The 14,954-nt window shown below is 41.9% G+C and overlaps 1 protein-coding gene and 1 long non-coding RNA gene across 7 annotated transcripts in view; one reads left to right on the top strand and one right to left on the bottom strand.

Moving 5' to 3' along the window:
- Window positions 1-14,954, top strand: part of LOC140915648 (uncharacterized) — an 80,633-nt gene that overhangs the window by 8,220 nt on the left and 57,459 nt on the right. The window lies entirely within an intron of this gene.
- SHROOM1 (shroom family member 1) overlaps window positions 1-14,954 on the bottom strand; it is a 75,001-nt gene that overhangs the window by 715 nt on the left and 59,332 nt on the right. For all 5 annotated transcript variants that reach the window (XM_073355666.1, XM_073355662.1, XM_073355664.1 and 2 more), the window contains 5 exons: window positions 12,485-12,555; window positions 7,777-8,460; window positions 4,316-4,933; window positions 3,654-3,807; window positions 1,839-2,111 (listed from right to left, as the gene is read on the bottom strand). In XM_073355666.1, the coding sequence (XP_073211767.1) occupies window positions 1,839-2,111; window positions 3,654-3,807; window positions 4,316-4,933; window positions 7,777-8,460; window positions 12,485-12,555 (1,800 nt within the window). The remainder of the gene's footprint in view (window positions 1-1,838; window positions 2,112-3,653; window positions 3,808-4,315; window positions 4,934-7,776; window positions 8,461-12,484; window positions 12,556-14,954) is intronic.

The raw sequence follows: 14,954 nt of genomic DNA on the forward strand, positions 1-14,954 counted from the left end.
TTAGATTCTGGATGGCTTCTCCTAGACTGCATTACTGTCCCTTATGGCTTGCATGGTAAAGGTGCCTGGCAAATCCCATCAAGATTCACTTTTTATGTTGCCCACAGGAAGCAAGTCAAAGGTAGTAATAATATATTTAAAATCCTAATTATCTCTGTGTGTCAGGTCTACCCTGCATCTGTCTTGTGTAGACTGTAAAACCTTTAGGGCACAAAGTGTTTGTATTTGTGGCCTGAACAGAGCCAAATATAGTGTCAGTGCATAACAAATTATTATTGGTAATAATAAACTATATAAAAGAATAAACTATAACTATTAATGTACCTGGAAGAGAGTAACCTGCTAAACAAGAGTAGCTACTAAGCGAGGATGGCTTTTAAAACAGTATATATTAATTTGTTTAAGCCTGGCCTACATTAGGGAATTTTAACATTTCCGCCATTGCGAACACTAGTTCAGCTGGACTGGTTTTAGTAAGATTAGCAATGTGGGACGTTTTCAGTACCATATCAATTAAACCTGCTCAGAACAAGTCTAATCAACTCCATGCTAAACAGGACTGTTTGCGCCTGAGAGGCGCGGGCTCCCAATGTTGTTAAAGCTTGTGCAGCTGAACGATTGGAGATTTTTGTAAAAATTGTAGACAAGGCTTTAGAGCACTTTATCCAAAGTCCTGAGTAAAGTACCCTAACTAATGTGAAGAGCTCTCAGTGCAGCTGGTTTAGGGGAACTACCCCACTAGAAATTAACTGTTCGCTGGGAACATCTATAACCAGTTCAGCTTAAATGTGCTTTGACTGAAGAGTAGAGGCCAGGCGTCACCTTGTTTTAAGCTGTATTAGCCAAAACCAATTTAAAATATTGTCTAAAACCACTTTTGCTTCCGTGAGCTCAACTCCAGGGCAGACATATTCTGAATCTCCAGGGGGCATCACATGATAAGATTCTGGTGGTGAGTTTCTGAATTTGGATTGATTGTATGCATTTGATAATGTAAAGAAAAATGACCCACAAGAATTCAAAGCTCTGCAGAAAAGGAGCAGCGCTGCTCATGGGGGTAAGATCACAGAAGGAACTCTGTGCTCGACTTGTTCCTCATTTGGGAATCCGCCACGTAGGTAGTATTGTGGAAAGGGGCACGCCTTATTTAACAAGGACAGCAGAAAAAAGTATCTCTTAGGACATAATGGCTTTGTCTACGCTATGGAAAATAAAAAGCAGTGTTTCTAACTCAAGTTAGCTAACTTAAGTTAAATTCCTATTGAAGACAAGGCAATTTGTGGTGTTCACATGAGTTAGCAGGTTGAGTTGAAGACTTTGGGGGATTTCACCTCCAGTTCGGAACATACTTTTTTCCCCCTAGTGAAGACAAGGCCATTGTGTTAAATAGGATTTCCAAACTCAGAAGAAATGATCCTCAGTGGAAAACATCTGGAATACAGGATTTTGTTCTACACCAACAGGAGACGTTTAAGTGGCTTCCCAGATCCCCAATCCCATATACTGACAGTTTCAAAAGCCACAACTATAGTTCAGCATCTACACAGTGCTTACCTGTTCCCATCACCACCTTGCACTCCTGCTTTAGGTAGGAGCCTAACTTTTCCTCCACTGAGCAATTATCGTTTGTGAGGCTCACTCTTTCTCTGCCATGGAAATACGCCAAGCCAATTATTAACTACTACTGGCAAAGCCAGCCATGGTTCAGATCTGCATCTAATTTTATCCAGAACTCTATAGAGTTCTGAGACAGAGAAATAGATCCAGTGAAGATCTATCTTGAAAGATAAGTGTGAAAGAAATAAAGAGGCTAAATCTCCAATCCTTTTGTGACTCACCTTCTCCTCAGCATCTGTATTCTCATTGATTTTCCTCATGGCATTTTGGACTCGAGCGAGGCGGCTGGACAAACAGAGCAGCAGGCTCACTACCTTTTCCAGATCACCAATGAACATCAGGTAGCGCTCATACTCATTGGGCTTGCAGACATCTTGTACCATTGCCTCTAGCTCTTTGCCACGCAGAGCATACTCCTTGGTTTCGGATAGGACAAGTTCCCTTTCTTCCCAGAGGGTCTGCAGTTTGGATTGGATGCTAGAAATAAGTTCCTTCTGCAGGGGAAATAAAAAAAAAAAATTGGAAACTTTGTTACTAACTCCCAGAATCCAAACTGCTTACAGACACTGGCTTTTTCCACAGATTGTCTCCTCCAGATTTTAAACTTTTTTTTTTTAAATACTTTCAAGCCTGTACAAAAGACAGTTACAAACAAGTTCCAATGACTTTATAAACTATATTATTATTTTCACCCCCAAGAGTGAAAGTCTGGTAGTTGCCTCAATAAAGCCAAAGAGTTTGCATAACATACCTGGCAAGGGTAATTAAGGCCTGGTCTACACGGGGCGGGGGGGGGCTAGTTAAGTCGGTCTAAGTTACACAATTTCAGCTACGAAAATAGTGTAGCTGAAGTTGTACTTAGAGCTACTTCACTGCAGTAGATCGACAACTGATGCTCCCCCATCGACTCCACCTGCGCCTTTCACCCTCGTGGAGTACCGGAGTTGACGGGAGAGCTCTCGGCGGTCGAATTATCGCGTCTTCACTAGATGCGATAAATCGACCCTCACTGGATCGATTGCTCCGGAGGTAAGTGTAGACATGCCCTTACAGGCAAAAAAGGGAAGGAGGATAAGGGTTATAGTATTAAGAGCATATAATTACTCAGTAAGACATGGACACAGTGTGATGGTTCCATTAAAAGCTAATTCAACTCACTTCCTGTAGTCCATATAACAGAACTGAATTCTATGGGGGGATTTGAATGAGGCAAGGGAGGTAGGTTGGTGAACAGATTTGGGGAGGGTGTACCATCCACAGTGGGCAGCATGAAAGAAGGCTCAGAGATGAGTGGGAGAAGGATCACACCAACTTTCACTGAAATGCAGCCAACTCTGACAGAGAAGGGAGCATCCGCTAAACAGTGCGTAGGGAAGAATACCACATCCACTGTAGGAAGAATTTTAAGTAGGCAGATTATAATTAATTTGGCCATATTTCTACAACTAACAAGCTTAATTCTTTTGAAGAGTGATATGGGTTATTTTTAAAGAAGCACAGTATTTCTGCTTTAGGAATCATAGTCTCTTATCTTTTTTTTCTCTGCACATGTGAAAGCCAATAGACAGATGCTATCAACAGAAACTGCTGCTATCAACAGAAACTGCTGCCAGTCCCCTAAATGTAAAGATCATCTTTCACTTAGATTGCCAGATGTAATCAATTTAGGGTTCAGATCTGGTCTCAAATACTGTACAATTTTGAATCAGCTAGTGTACAGAAGCTAGTTTTGCAAGGAAGCGTTCAGCTCAGAGTCTATCCCTGATCACTCTCACAGTGGATGTCTTTGGCAGATGAATAAAACAGGACAGAATTTATCAGTTACAGTCAATATACCAAATTCATCATGACTTTAAATGGAGTTATAATAAAGATGAATTTGGCCCAGAAAGTCTCAATGCACTTTGAAGTACTGATATGGTGTTAAAGTATGTTGATAAAAGTGCTTTCTCTAACAGTACACGTACCAAATGTATGACAATATCTTAGTTACTGTAAGGAGACCCACACAGTCCTTTTCACATTCATATACCTACTTTCTTGGAAGTGATGTCATCAAGGTCATTTGAGCCATCTCTGTTCTTAATTAGGATTTGGTTCATGTTAGAATTGGGATCTTCTGTACTCGGACCTGCACTGTGTTCAGTTTCAGAACATGGTTCTGTTGGACCATCAATACTTTTCCTGCTCCTGAAGCGGAAAATAAATACGTTAACAAATGTTTAGAGCCTAGTTCATGAACAATGTGGTTCCTATTCACATGTGTTTCTAGATTATCCAGAATCATTTTCCCCCCCCACTCAGGGATATTCTAACCTTTGAAAATATCTGGAGCATAAGATTTCTGACAGCCAAGAATTATCATGTTCCCTTCTAATAACTCCAGAACTACTTTGGGAATCTCTCATGAAAACATTTCCAGTCTGGCACATTGCATGTGATACAAAAAAGAAATCCATCCAGGGCACTAGCATAGCTATTCAGGGCCCTATTTCCCAGTCAGAATTCTACCTCTCTTTCTTATGTACAGCTATGACTATTTCCTTAGACCTTCCTTGGTGTGACAACCAGAAGATGGGCCACAGAATTTGTTGCTCATTTAAAAAAACAGAATCCCCAGGTATTCTGATGCTCCAGTGAACGAAGGAGACAAATATACATTGAGACAGAAAGGAATATGTAATCTCAAACTACTTACTCATTTTCCAGGACAGGCTGCACCTCTTCTCTCATCCTAGCTCCCTTATTTCTGTGTGATCTGTCAGACATTGAAATATTAACAGGAAAAAGGCCCTCCAGGAGGTCTAGAGCAGTTTTTCTAGTAGGATGAGGGATAAGGATATCAGCCAGAGAATTGTCTGTGGCAATTATCTCCATAGCAAGTTCTTCATATCTCTGGTCTTCAGGGGATTTCAGTCTCCTTTTAGGAAAGTCTGTCTCCTTTTCTGGCAGGACACAATTCTGGCTGTTGTACGCTGCTTTTTCATTTAAGGCTGAACTACTGATTTGATCTCCTTGCTCGGACTGAGCTGATGATGCTGTGTGGCAATTTATTTTTTCCTGGGAAAGTGCAATATCATTTGACTCTAATTGCTGCCGTGGGGTTCCCTTTGAAGCCTTGCCAGCCAGAGATTTTACACTGCATTCTTTTTCCACCTGAGTCTCTTCATTGTCTCCTCTTCTAGGGAACAGGATAGGGATTTCAGGAGTTAGTTCCTTGACATCTGGACAACATGAATTCACAACTGTACTACTGTCTTTATTCTCCTCATGCCGACCTCCAAGACTGGATTCCTCTTTCTCAGGAATCTGGTATCTACAGGAAAGAAGAAAGAAGTTGCATTCACTGTGGACGTTCACTGCTCCACCAGAAGTTCTGGCAGATCAGGGCATAGATATTTTCATGTCTACCTTTTTCAAAGTCTCAGAGCTTCTGAATCTGTGATAAGTGTTCACTGTGCTTGCGGGCCACAGGGCAGGGCCAATGCTAGATATGTGCTAATTGTACAGGCCCTCACATTTCTGGGGTCCTCAGTTAATATGCAGTCTCCCATTTCCAGCTCCATCCCTTCGCATTACGCCTCCTTTGAAAACATTTAAAAACCCCGTTGTACACTGACTCCTTGAGATGAAAGCATAATACACAAGGAAGCAGAGCCATTGCGGCACTGCTTGCTATCATATTGTGCCAGACGCCACAGGAGAACAGACAAAATACCAGGAATGTGGTTTAAGGGCACAACTTTATTGAGTAACACATCTGGGAACCAGCTGCAATAACTTGTCCAGTGCAGGTCATCTTTTCTTTGTACCACCTGGTGGAAGGCTGCTGTCAGCCCCCACAACTCCTTTAACCTTGTCCCAGCACTATTACTGGCAGCCCATTGCCCTCCCCTAATATGAGGGTAAAGGAGGTGGAGAAGAAGGGGTTGTCTCCTCCCTGAACAGACGTTAGGAGCCCAACGCCATTCCCCACCTTCCTCCTAGTTAGGAGCTCAACTAGGGTGTACATTCCCATCGGGTACATTGATGATGCATTTAATGGAGTATGGTTTTTCCTGCAGAGCACCTTCTTGCTGTGTTCCCACTGAAAGCCGTTAGCTAGAAATTTGGTCCATTCACAATAGTTTCACGGGCATGTGTAAAACACCCCCAATTTTACTAATGTCTTTGTGAAATCTGAAAGCTTTGGAAAACTGTATATTTAAATATCTGAGAGCTGCAGTTCAGCTGAGTGCCCAGCTCCACAGGCTTGGAGCTAAATTCCTGCTGATCTCTTAGGTGCTGCAGTGCTTTTGCTTTGCTCAGCTCCTAAATGCCACAGGAACTGACTGACAAGGGAGATCTGCTTCTGTAATTGAGGACTGGCGCTTCAAACAGTGCAGCCTCAAGAGGCATAACTGAACTATCCAGAGATTTGATTCACCAGAGTTCAGAAAATCAGGATTAGACTTTGCCCCCTGTAGTGAAGGGAAGTATTGCTGCCCCCCAAGTATTTTCTTCAGAACAGTTTTTGTGACCCAGCTACAATATTGTGAATGGAAGAAACTTTACTGTGTACCTTCTATTTATTTCTGCAGCAAGTGCCCTCTAACCCAGAAAGTATCACCTGAGTTTAGGTAGCCACTCCCTCAATCTGTTCTTCATAAACAACACTCATTTTCTAATTCTAACCCTTTATTAAAAGAGAGGTATAACAGCTGACCGGTTAATATTTTTCTCTTTTTAAATGGGCTGAATGCAGATATGGAAGCAGAAGGCAATAGGCAAAGGGGAAATTGTTCAGTGTAGCTGAGCATGCTGGCCCTTTAAACCTGAAAGGGGCAAGAAAACCCTGTTCCAGAAACAATTAAACTAAGGCTCAGGAAATGGTCAAAGCAGTAATGGGGAATTAGTAGTTGGATGAGAGGAAAAACCCAGGACGCTGTCCCTTTAAGGGCCTGGGACCAGGAGCCCTGAAGTGTAGTGTGGGACAGGTCTCCCCTCTCTCCCAGCCAACTAGGAGGAGCTCTCTGAAAGCAGGCAGTATATATGCTGCCTTCTCTCTGAGAACAGGGGAGATGCTGACAGAAGAAGGAAGCCAGGGCCAGAAGGCTGTGCTCCTGCTGGGAAGGTCCAAGAGTGAGGGCTTCATGAGGAGCAGAGTGGGATATAATAGGAAAAGAGCTCTGTGTGGTAGAGGGGCCAGAGCTGAGTATAAACATTTGGGTTGGGGAGATGGTCTTAATTTTGAGGATTATTTTGAACTCTTTTTATTATATACCAAAACTTCAGACTTGGAGGGAGGAGGGTGTTAGCCACAAAAAAGACTGTGTGGGAGTCTTAAGGGGACTGAAGAGGGAAACCAGAGGTAAGCCGCAGTGGAGCCTGGGCTGGCCGCGAGGAGGCGATCAGGAGGCAACAATCCTGGTACATGCAGCTGTTGAGGTTTTGTGGGTTGTTGCTGCGTATGGGGGTGGGGAGGTAACACTTGTTTTGTAGATAAAAGCGAAACATTTATTTAATCCATTCAGTCAGTAGTCTTAGGAGTCGAGGCTTCTCCTTTTGTGCTGGTTTCCTCCTAAAGTTTTGGGCTTTGATGTAGCACTTAAAACAGAAGCTTTGATGGCAGAGGCTACTGACTATAGGGAATAAATAATTGTAGTCATACTGCATTTGCTATATAGAATAACCACAGCCATCTTTTTAAAGTACCTTTAAATCTAGATTTTGTAACAATTTAGGTGCACGGATGAACATACAAAACATTTGTAGTTTCTGCAGCCAGTTTGCATGTGCAATTACTGTTTGTTTTGTGTATGCATGTTATTGCATGTCCAAGTGATCATGATGTTTGCACATGCAATTACCAAATTCATGGTTGCATTAATGCACAAATTAGTTAGCACATAAATGGCCAAACTATGTGGATCTCTGGCCATTCAAATTTCTTAATGAGTTTATTATATACAATGGCTTTTTCACAGACACTATTTTTAACTCTATCTAAAAATCTGTGATAGCTGAATGGGGTCTTATGAAGAGGGAGCACGGAGGAAGGCTGTAGAGATAGGCATAGAGATATGGCCGCCTGTCCTTTCTGCTTGGTATGGTTTTGTACTGTGATTATTTTGAAGATCACATGTCAACAGAGCAATAATTTAGAAATAGAAAGGTTACCTGGCTTTTTGTTCTGCTTTACTTTGCTTTCCCTCCAAGGCAACTTGCAAAGACAATACAGTCAGGAGAGATTCTGGAATGTCTGTCCTTGAAACTAAAGTATCACTTTGTCCATAGAGACAGGAAGGCTTTGATGTTATTTCTAAGCCATTGGTGACGGAGTCATTAAAGAAAACATTGTCCTCTTCCACAGAAGACAGGGCCAGTGGAGAATGAAGAGGAGACTCTGAATGTAATAGTGGAGATTGCAATGTGCCCAGGGAGGATACACACCATGGGGATAGATTTTCAATACTTAAGGAAATGCCATAGGGCTTTGTTGTGCTAGGAAGCCTTCCAAGTGTTTGGACCATTGTATCTGATCTCTTGAGCCCCGCAACGTCTTTAGTATTTGTTTGTCTGGGCAGATTTCCTGATACAGACTTGGTGCTGTGCAGATCACTTTGATGGTTTGCAGCTGAGCTGTTTTTACCACGTTCAAGTCCAGGCACTGGCAAGATGTGCAGGCTTTTCATGTGATGAAGCTGATCTGTGCTTTGGCTCAACAATGAAAGTCTTACAGTTTCTGAAATTCCAATTTCTTCCATAGACTTTCCCCTTCCTCTGGCTGTACAGACTCGCTGTTTTTCATCTCTAATACAGTCTTTTTCCTCCAGCAAGTCAACTTCATTCTTTGATGGAAAGCTAAAGTTTCAAATCATATTTCACATTAGTTAATTACTAAGGCCACCCTTTGGAGGCATTTTATTTATTATATGGAACTATTTAATGCAGGTAAAATACAAACCTCACAAGACCTTGAGCCAGCATTTGTAGTCTAGGCCCACCAATGATACTCAATTGCTGGAAAAATCATTTTGTCAATCAGGGTTGAAGAGTGTGCCAGCCCGACGTTGTATTGTAAAGTTTGAGTCATGGCATTGTATCAGTGTGATGCTGTTGTGTTATGACTCGGCATGATCTCATAGTGAGACAGCATCATGACAGGATGGCACAATTACTTCATCCCTTTCTTCCACCACCTAAGGGTGTGTTTACATGGAGATGCAGCACACAGCAAGATGGGGTGTAAATTTACAGCTGTGTGGACCCTGCTGACGCACACGGAAAATTCCACTGTGCACTTTGATGCACTCTATGTAGCGTGCAGCAGGTGCGTGCATTCTATTTTCACAGCCTGGGTTGCTGTGCCCTAAGGCTCTGTGGAGACAAGGCCTAAGAACAGCACTGTAGACATGTCAGAGACTCCTTGGGCCTGAGTGAGAGACCTGGACTGCAGGGTAAATGCAGCAACTGTAGTTATTACGAGAAGAAAGTGGTAGGTAATGGGTAATAATGGGGGAAAAAAACAACTTCAAATGGGATTATAAAATAGAAATGTTGCCAGAAGCTGGGTAACTTCTGGATAAATGCCTTGAAGTTAGCCAGTTCCTGTCTGGAGGGAATGAGATCCTTCTTGTCAGCAGGGTCAGTATTACATTAACACAGTACGCACATTGGGACAACCGGAACTCTCCAACAAGCAGGAAAGGCACACGTGTGAGGCCTGCAAGATAATCTGCTCTCATCTTTCGGAGCAAGTAATATCCAAACATAGTAAATCTGCACCAGTTTCACTGACAGGTTTGGATTTGCCACCAAGGTTCAGCGGAACACAGCTACAGTATTATATGGCACAGTGGCAGAACTTGGTGGGTTGGGAGGTAGAGGGAGATATTATTGTACAGTAGGAGGCTATGGTTTCCTCTATAAATGTAGTACAATGAAACCTGAACTTAGTCACCTGAATTAATAGCCAGCAAAATCAGTCCCTACAGGATTTCCCTCCTCTCCCATATTCACTTGCCCTGTATTAAGAGTTTCTGACCACACATAGACTCACCCACACTTCCAGTTGCATCAAAAATAATCTGCTGAAGTGAAGCTGCTCCACCGGAATCAGGAATCTCAGACAGACCACTGAAGTCCTGCTGAGACAGGCTACCCTGTATCAAGCAGCCCCACTACACAGAATGGCCAAAACAATGGGAGTCCTAATGGTGGGTATTAACAAGCAGTTTTTGGTGTCATTTTTTTGGTTGAAGCAAGACTTGATTGTTCCTCTACCAATTCTTCTAGGCAAGCGATATTGGATTAAAGTACTAGGAGCTTTTCTATGTAAATATTTATTAAAAATGTATATAAACTCCATGCTTTAAGCATTCTGACAGGATCTCTGTGTTGTTCTTCTGTGGACAGGTCTGGCCTACCCTTTAGGTGCTGTTTTTGGCAGAGATCAGATGGTGGAGCTATGCACTCAAGTGAGGAAAAGAGGGGAAGCTATGGTGGTTTGCAATATGGAGTCTTTTACTGTAAAGAGCTTCCAGCCCTTTTCATGCATATTTTGTGTACATTTTACACCTTTTTTGTTCCACAAAAAGGCAAAAATTATTTTGAAGGCTACCTAAAAGGAAAGAAAATGATTTGGGGAATAAATAACCCTATTCTAAGGATGTGGGATTGTAGGATCACTGAGAAGAACCAGAGAAGTGCTGAGCACCTGTGACTCCCACTAAAGCTCCACACCTCTCAGGAGCAGGCCCTGAAGTGATCTCTCGTCAGGTAAAAGCCTTTAGACGGGAGATGCATCTCTGTGGTGCAGTGGCTGTATTATGCCTGGCTAACATCACGTGGAGGTTGGAAGCGACTCAGCATTTCAGAGCAGGCTGCCAGGCAATATTGCCTTTTCTGCGCTGCTACAGCAGTCCCTGGTGGCAAAAGCACAGAGTTGCTGCCTTTAACCAACATTTCTCAAAAAGAAACTCCCGTCCCTCCCTTTTGGATCTTCGTAGCTGGGAAATAAGATATCATTATTTCAGCCATCGCCACGTAGGCAGCACAAAGGCTAAATAGAAGAAGGGTAAATAAAAGAAGCAGAGTAAAGACAGCTGTATTGCAGTCTATTTCCCTATAGCCAGATGCATAATAAAGGACTAAATCCAGTGGCACTTACTTTGTTTTCACTCAGTTTTTACTCAGATAAAACTCCCCATAACAAGGTAAGGACAGACTGAAAACTGGATGAGGACATCGGGCTTAACCTAATAATAACAACAACAACTTGGCATGTGTATAGCACTTTTCATCTCTAAAGTGTTGTACAAATATTAATTAACTGATCCCCACAGCACCCCTGTGATACAGGGAGGGATTGTGATCCCTCACAACCTTCACTAAAAAAACCTCAGACTGAGGGGTAGCTTGGAATGGAGGGAAAAGCACAGAGCTGGGGGATCAAACTCCAGATTTCTCTGCCACTGACTCCTTTTGAGGCATTGGTTAAGTCGAATCACCTCTGTGCTTTGGTCTCCCCACTTATAAAATAGAGAGAACACCTCTCCTGTACCTCAGAGGTGTTGTGAGGAATAGCTAATATAAGGTAAGTGCTTAGAAAATAAGCAGTGCTTTTAATGTCTGAAATCCTTTTGTCTCTGAACTAAGCATGATTTCCTCCATGATCTTTTTTAAAAGATTAAAATCTCTAAATAGTATTTTGTACATTTGGGGCCCAAGAAGTGCTGAGGGCCTACAACCCCACCGGCTTCAAATGGGAGTTGCAGATACTCCACACCTCTCAGGACCAGACTCTACATTTACAAGTTTCTGAGGTAGATTTTCCCTGACTTTGGCAATTATTAAGGCCATGATGATACTATCCATTTCTTTTGGGAACATCCACCCTAAAATGACAGCGCTTCCTTGCTGAAAATGCAACACTGCATTTTATTAGCATGGAAGAGCCTCCTTCATTGATGTGTCAGGTTTCAACTGAAACGCTGTGAATTATATGATACCAGTGTCAGTCTGAGGGGCTACGGAAGTTCATGGATTCATATATCAGACCACTTCACAGGTGCCTGAATTACCACTTAATGAAAAGTCTCTCTACTTAGGCCCTGTCCACACAAAGACAGAAGCCATGCTAGAAATAGCTGTATCTAAACATGGCTGATGGGAGCAGGGTTTTACCAGCACTCGTCTAACAGAGTGGCTGTGTCTACATTCAGGACTTTCACAAATTCTCCCACTGTTGCTTTAGCACTGGTGCCTCTCTGACTGTAAATAGCAGGAGGAGCATCCGACCCTGCTCTGAGCTACACTCGCACTCTGAACAGTTGTTAGCACTAGTGGAGTTGAACTGGTTCTACAGAATAGAGGTGAGAGGTGTCCACAAACAAAAACCTCATTGTAGGCCAGGGCCATGTGACCAGTTTTTTTTTAAATTCTGTTTTACGCCTGAGAACTAAACTAGAATTCTGTAACAAGGCCATAAGAGAGACAACAGATTAAACACGTTTGTTAGTAGCCATGTGGGTATTTGGGTGGGGATTAGACTGAAGCATGGTTTAATAACACCTTTCTAATCCTTGTGCATGCTTGTCAGGGAAACCGTTCTAGAACCCTTCTAGCAAGAACTGTGTTTAAACACTGTTGTTGCTAGCTAACACATGTTTATTTCCAACATTGGCAGGACCTGTACTTCCAAAAAAACTAGGAAACAACAGACTTCAGTTAGGAATCAATCACATTATAGAGCATCAAAATTAACATCACATTAAATTTACTGTATTGCAAAGAAACATAGTGAATGTAGCTGGTCACTAGTGTTTGAAAAAATTTCTAAATCAATGTTCATCTGGGGAGGGTAGAGTAGTTCTCACAACTTTACCTGGGGATGCTGGGACAGTTTTCACAACCTTGAATTGATGATGCCGGAAAAGTTGTATATCTATGAAGGTCCTGAAAACGCAGAAGACTTAACTTGAGCAGCATTGTAAATTCTTATTGCTTTTGTGTACTCAGCACCTCCCCAAGCCTACTAAGGTGGAAACTCAACAGTAGCTTAGATAGCAGTTTACTAAGCATTTTAAGTGTTTTGTTTCCTTTCAGTCCTGTAATTCCCATCATTCTCTCCCAAGTTAGCATCAGGTTTTTTTCCCCTTTAGAAAAATATATGTTTGTTAGGATTCCTAGATTTACAAACAAAATTGGGATATTACCAGCACTTCTCCATGACAGGAGAAGTATCAAGGAAGGTACATTTTACATGCCTAAGTAGAGAAATTTTACACAGTGCTCAACCCTGCCCCACAATCTAATGAAGCCCAGACAGTCAATAATCTGTTTCATGGTTGTTGAATCATAGAATCTTTTGGATTGGAAGGGACTTCTAGTGAGTTGTCCAGCTCATCCCAGTGTATAATAGTGGTTATTACTTGCACTTGGATACTACAGTGAGTGGTATCCTACAGATACATCATAATCAAATTGATTCCATTATCCTTCAACTATCCAAAATTGATGGGTTTTTCCAGGCTCTGAGGCAGTCAGTTAGGCACACACTAGACTGATTATCTGTAGGTTCTTCGCAACTGTGAATCAATCCCCTCTGCTTATCGGAGAATCTAGTCTATCCTCCAACCCAGAGGTAACCCACCCATTCATGGCCTTCATAGGTATTGTTCTGGGTTACTCTTCACAAGGCTAAGCTCGAACATGCTCACAGTTTGAAAAATTCAAAGCTACAGCCATGGGAACATGAGGTTGAATGATCAAATAGACGGCTAATCTTCACCTGTCATGCTGATAGACAATACAGGAACAAAATATTGACTCTACCTTTGCTTGTCTACAGTTCTGAAAATAGGCATCTTTGGTGGCAGTTTCTTATCTCAGTGGCAGTTCCATTAGCTAGAAGACGCTAATGGCGGGGGAAAAGGCTCTCTCTTCTCTTTCCCCTTTGCCTCTGTTTACTTTCCTTATCTGTCTTTTCCAGAAATATTGACATATATACTGTCCTCCAAATTCTGGCACTGAAAAGTGCATATTTCTGCCCTGACACTGGGACAATGTTCGCTGAGCATGTAGGAAATAAAGCAAATGGCCAATTTTACCTGTTCCAACAGGCTTCTAAAGTGTTAGAGTCTGCCAGAAGCCACATCATCATATTATTTAAACTCAAGGCTGTTGTGTCAAGAGCAAGGGCAAAAGGAACCATCCATAAAGACTCAGCATTGTAGTCTTTTATGGTGTGTGGTGAGCTAGCTGTTGGTAGCTAAGCAATGTTGTTCTATATATGTAAATATCTATATCACATGCTCTTCACGACAGTATCTGAGGTATCGGATGAGAACCATTGTTTTATTTTCCTAATTGTGGTACCCGAAGTAGCCCAGAGATCTTCTTGCTATCCCAGAATGAGTAATTTTGAGATCTAAACAGTGTGTGGGAAGTCGTATTATGAGAAGAGATGAATCCATGGAAGGTTCTCTCTCTTCTACCAAATGGAAAGCCACCAACCTAGGAAACAGAAATCTCAGTCCTATAAAACAGATTTCTAAATAAACAGTGATGAACACATATTCATCCTGTGCGAGTCTGCAGTGTCCATGAATTACTTCTACCTGAGAAAAACAGGAAATCTAATTTCATCAGGATAACTATCCAAAAGTATCTGTCTAGCTATCTTCAGTTTTTTTAAGTGGCTGGGTGTGAGGTTTGAGAAAACTGGGAAGGATGCAAAGTTGCAATGTATAACTAGACAAAGCTCAGTGGTTTCTGCTGAGTTTTAGTTTGAAAATCTGGGTTCAATTAAAAAAGTCAAAAGTGAAACTCAGGTATAGGCAGGAAGACTTCATAAGAGCCAAAAGAGACAGACAAACATAAATACATACATACATAAATAAAATATTTGCACTAATTCTGTCAACTGGAACCCACAGATTTCTATATGGCTTTGCTTTTCAGGGCAAAAACCACTTAAAAGGTGTTCCCTCAAAAGACTTATCTGGGAGAAAAACGTTTCTTCTAGTTTCCTCATAGATACTTAGGATACAGCAGGCTTGCAAGCTACCCCTCTACCTCCTTGGCAGCCTACCCAAATTCCTCTCCTAATGGTCAAATCAGGTTCAAAATCCAGAAATCTTTCCTTGTGGACTTTTCAGATGAATTTCTACCAGCCCTGTTTGTTCTACCAGTCCTGAAAGAGCATGTAATACTTAGCATGTAAGAGCTTTTATCTATGGCAATGCACTTAAGTTTTCAACCTCCAAGCAAACTTATTAGCAACTTGTTTTCCATTAAAAAAAAGAAAAATCTACAGTTTGTCTGCAAAGCACTATGCATGCCAATAATTAACA

Source organism: Lepidochelys kempii, chromosome 8 (assembly GCF_965140265.1).
Source record: "Lepidochelys kempii isolate rLepKem1 chromosome 8, rLepKem1.hap2, whole genome shotgun sequence".
Classification (NCBI taxonomy): domain Eukaryota; kingdom Metazoa; phylum Chordata; order Testudines; family Cheloniidae; genus Lepidochelys; species Lepidochelys kempii.